At 36.4% G+C, this 5,004-nt stretch overlaps 1 protein-coding gene across 1 annotated transcript; it reads left to right on the top strand.

The window, feature by feature from the left end:
- Window positions 1-906: 906 nt before the first annotated feature.
- Window positions 907-3,822, top strand: LOC130949173 (uncharacterized). Its single transcript, XM_057877970.1, has 6 exons — window positions 907-972; window positions 1,081-1,379; window positions 1,485-2,363; window positions 2,496-2,895; window positions 2,992-3,426; window positions 3,754-3,822. Exons 1-6 carry the CDS (start codon window positions 907-909, stop codon window positions 3,820-3,822), a joined length of 2,148 nt encoding a protein of 715 aa, XP_057733953.1.
- Window positions 3,823-5,004: the final 1,182 nt, after the last annotated feature.

The raw sequence follows: 5,004 nt of genomic DNA, 5'->3' as shown, positions 1-5,004 counted from the left end.
GTGCCAGAGCCCACCACCAGTCCACCATGCCGTTTGCCTCCCCTCCCCTATTCTGCCCTCGTTAGCCTTGTTCTGTTTTTCTTCACTGAAGCACTGCCGATCTGCTTCAAGTGATAAAGTCTGCCCATCTCCAAGGTAATTTTGTTAAACTAATTCAAATGCTAACAATTTTGGTTGCAATTATTCAATTTTGCAAATTTATTAAGGCCCTGATATGCGTTTGATCTGTTGAAAAAAAATTAATGTGTGAAAAAAAACTGATGCTGCTTGCCTGCTTCTGTAATTTGTACTTCATGCTTCATGCTTCAATCATGGTTAAAATGTGTGGATAGTGCTTCTGCTATATATATTTTTTCTTTTGTTTTCTGCTTCTGTTATGTAGTTATGTTTAGTCTTTAGTTTACTGAAATCTGAAGTCTGAATTAGTGAATTCACTGAATTGAAACTCTGAAGTCTGAATTGTTAGTTAGTGTTACTGACTTACTGTGTTAGTTTAATTGAAAGTCTGAAGTCTGAATTGTTAGTTTAAATAAAAATGTATCTGTTGTGTCTTGTGTGATAAAGTGAGTATTGGAGTATTGGTGGTTGACTCTGGTTGCCATTGTTTTAATTTGTTTGTGCTTGATCATATTGATGACCTCAAAGGGGGTTCATATGACAATGAGAAATTTGTTTAAATGAAATTGCTTGCTGTACTGCATTTGGAGTGATGAACTGATGATTATTGATTAAGTCTTATGATGCTAAAAATTTTCATCTTTTAAACATTATTGTTGTAAGTGTAGCTGAAACTAGTGTTAGTTATGAATTTAGTTAGTGGATAATCTGAATCTGAATTTAGTTAGTGGATAATCTGAATCTGAATTTGTTGTTTGGGTTGTTGATTTTTAGGGATAAAAATACAAAATGTCTGAGAATGTTGGTTCAGGGATAGGGTCTTCGCTTCCTAGTATTCCTAGACCTACACCTGCTGTTTCTAGGAGAAAAAATGCAACTGGAAATAGAAGTGATATAGGATAGAAACATGGGATTGATGTTCAAGGCAATGGTAAAAAAGTGAAGTGTAATTATTGCTCAAAGACTATAAGCGGAGGGATTTACAGATTCAAGCATCATCTTGCCGGTACTAAAGAGGATTCAGAGCCTTGTGCTTCAGTACCTGAAGAAGTGAAGGCTGTGATGTTGAAAGTCTGTGTGGAGGCTAAAGAAGCATCATTGAAGAAGAGAAGATTTGGTGATGATGAGGATTATCCTGAACAAACAGAAAAGGAAAAGGACAATTCTCAACAAAAGGGGAAAGATATTCGCAACTTTGTCACAAAAGGAAAAGGGGCTCAAGTTCAATCAACAATAAATCAAATGATGAAGAAGGATCTAAAGTAACAATGTGATCAACAATGTGCCATATTTTTCTATACAAGTGCTATTCCTTTCAATGTTATTAAGAATCCCGAATTTTTAAAGTTTTGTGAGATGGTTGGTAGATATGGAATTGGCTATAAACCTCCTTCTTACCATGAGTTAAAAGAAACCCAATTAAAGAAAGCAGTGAACAATGTTGATGAAATGCTTACTGAATTTAAAGCAGAGTGGAAGAGAACTGGTTGTTCAATCATGTCGGATGGATGGACTGATAAAAAAAGGCGTAGTATTTGTAATTTTTTGGTGAACAGCCCTAAAGGAACAGTTTTTCTTTATTCATTGGACACTTCTGACATCTCGAAAACAACGGATAAAGTTGTCAAAATGCTAGAAGATGCCGTAGAATTTCTTGGTAAAGAGAATGTAGTCCAAATTGTTACAGATAATGCTGCTAATTATAAGGCTGCTGGAGAAAGAATGATGGAGACTAGAAAAAGTTTGTATTGGACACCATGTGCTGCACACTGCATAGATTTGATATTGGAGGATTTTGAAAAGAAGCTAAAGGTGCATGAAACAACCATAAAAAAGGGAAGAAAAATCACCACTTTTATCTACTCTCGGAGTATGCTCATTAGCATGTTGAGGAATTTTACAAAGGGAAAGGACTTGGTTCGGCCAGGTGCCACAAGATTCGCCACTGCGTATTTGACTCTCACTTGTCTTCATGATAATAAAGGACCGTTGATGACTATGTTTACTTCTGCTGATTGGAAGACAACTAAGGTTGCATCAACGCCTGAAGGAATAAGAGTTCAAAACATGGCCTTGGATAGTAGGCTATGGAAGAATATTGTCATATGCCTCAAGGCTGCTGCTCCTCTCATTACAGTCCTTCGCTTGGTTGATTCAGATGAAAAACCAGCCATGGGTTTCATCTTTGAAGGCATGAGAAACGCCAAAGAAACAATCAAGACTAACTTCGGTTGTGTTAAAAAGAGGTAATCTTGAGTTTTGACTAATTGAAAGCTTTAATATTTGATTATCAATGTATCATGTTACCATGTTTTCTTCTTATATTCAGTTATTTATTTAATTTTCTTATTTTTATTCATTTGCATTGTTATTTTTAGTTATGAACCTATATGGAAAATTATTGATGGAAGGTGGGAAAGTCAATTGCATAGACCATTGCATGCAGCTGTGTATTATCTTAATCCTCATTATCACTATGAACCAAATTTCATGGTTGATGATGCTGACATTAAGATTGGTCTATATAGTTGTTTGAAAAAACTGGTTCCTAACCAGGAAGAAAGGAAAAAGGTTGGTCTACAGCTTCCTGACTTTCATTATGCTAGAGGCCTCTTTGGTAATGAAACTGCAAAGAGTAGTAGGAAGACCATGCTACCTGCTGAGTGGTGGGACTTCTATGGAGATAGTTGTCCAGAACTAAAGAAGTTTTCTATCCGAGTTCTAAGCTTAACTTGTAGTTCATCTGGTTGTGAGCGTAATTGGAGTGCATTTGAAATGGTAATTCCTTATTCCTTACTTCCTTAGAACTATTCATTATTTATTTTAATTTTAATTTTTGTATTTTTATTAACTATTGGCACTATATGTTTGTAGGTTCATACAAAGAGAAGAAATCGGTTGCATCAAAAGAAAATGAATGATCTAGTGTATGTGATGTATAATTTGAAGTTAAAGGGCAAGCAAATTAGAAAAACTCCAGAACTTGAATTTGATGCAGTGCATTCTGATGATGAGTGGATAACTGAGGATGTTAATGAAAATATTGCTGAAAGTGTTGAGCATTCTCACTTGCCAATGAATGACAATACTAATGATGATCCAAATAGTAATGAATTTGCTATTCCAGGTATGAATAGTAATGAATTCAACATGGGTGAGGGAGGTGAGAATGAGTTTATTGGGGATCCACAACAAAATTTAATAGAGGAAGAAGATGAACATGTGAATGATGATGAAGATTTTGTTGGCCGTGTTGAACCTGAGGCTGAAAGAAATGATGTTTCTGATGAAGATGGTGAAGATGATGATGTTGATGCCATGGAAGATGAAGATATTGGAGGATTTGAGTTTTAGAGTTTATTAGAAATTTAATTGTTGCTTTGTTGTTTTCTTTTGTGTTTTGGTTATGTCTTATGAACCTTTGATTGTGTAATTGTGTGTTTTATGTTGAACTAGATAAATACTTGTGAAGGATTTAAATGTGTGATCCAAAGTACTTGTTGTAACTTGTAATTTTAGTATTAGGTTAATTTATTATGTGTTTTGATGTTGAAATTGTTAGGTTTAAATGTCTATATCTGAGTAAATATATATATTATACATGATATATATTTTTTTTTTAAAAATGTATAACAGGTAAACTCGTACGAGTCTACGAGTCGAGTCTACGAGTCGAGTCTAGGTCAGCTCCACGAGTTTACCTAGACTCGCGAGTTTGACAACCTTGTGCATGGGTTACCTCTTCTCTCTCTGGCCGAACCGGTTTTGTTCTTGGAGAAGAAGAAGTTGGCTTGGTTTTTTGGCTTCAAGTGTGGAGGCTTCCCTCTTCTATAAAAAGAGAGAACAGCCACGGGTTGAAGCAAGGAGACAGTGTGAGAGTGCAAGGCACAGGGTTCTCAGAGCTACCTGAGCTAACATATGTTCTTCTCCTTCAATGTATTCTGTTTAGTATTCTGTGGGAATCCCCTTGTAAGTTGGGTTAGCACTTTACAGTTAAAATCTTGGCAGTGACCAAGTCAAGTTCAGTTTGGGATTAGATTCTGGACTTGTCCCAGATAGGAAGGGTAGTTCCTAGGGAGAATTGGTGCTTGTAATCAAGAATGATTATAGTGAAATTCCATCATATTTGTGATGGAGACTGGATGTAGGCTGCACTGCACTTAGCAGCTGAACCAGGATATACTGTGTGTAATTTTCTCTCTCTTCTACTCCATTTTTGTTTCTACTGCACAGGAGATAAAACCAAAAAATATATCGTGCCAAGTGACGAGACAAAAAGAAAAGTCTCGTGGTTAGGGACGAGACAAAAATAAAAAAGTCTCCAGAAAGTATTACAAAGACCAGCAAGTGTTCAGAAGTAAAAAAATGGGCTAAGATTCAACCCCCCTTCTCTTAGCCACTGAAACCATCAGGGGTTAATAGGCTTGGGTGGATTTTTTTTTTTGTTTTCCATATAGGTTTTATAGTAGTTTATCAAAAAAATCTACACCCAACCCAGATTATCCATAAGAAATGCTTTGGAATAACAAAAAGAGTTGTAATAAAAGTTTACTATGTGACAAAAACAAAGAGTTAATGTTGATAAAAAAAATTGGATGAATCTCCCAGAAGACCGAAATCAAAGAAAGAAAGTCTCTCTCACCTCGTATACGAAAAAAAAAAACTTTTTCTCACCTCTCACCTATGTCATTCATCTCCTACACCATATAATGGGGACTTAACCTGAACCCTAGTGCTGCCTACCCCCTCCCTTCTCCATCGGCGAGTTATTGCCGTCCCCCAGAAGATGTCGTCACTGCCGGAATCGCCCACACAGAGACTCCCACTTATCAGCTTGGTGTCGCTACGCAAAGAACGGAGGTGAGGTTCATGTCGTCGCCGATGCTA

The sequence above is a fragment of the Arachis stenosperma genome, chromosome 9, assembly GCF_014773155.1.
Source record: "Arachis stenosperma cultivar V10309 chromosome 9, arast.V10309.gnm1.PFL2, whole genome shotgun sequence".
NCBI lineage: Eukaryota > Viridiplantae > Streptophyta > Magnoliopsida > Fabales > Fabaceae > Arachis > Arachis stenosperma.
The sequence above is the reverse complement of the archived record's forward strand: the minus strand, read 5'-3'. Positions and strand labels throughout refer to the sequence as shown.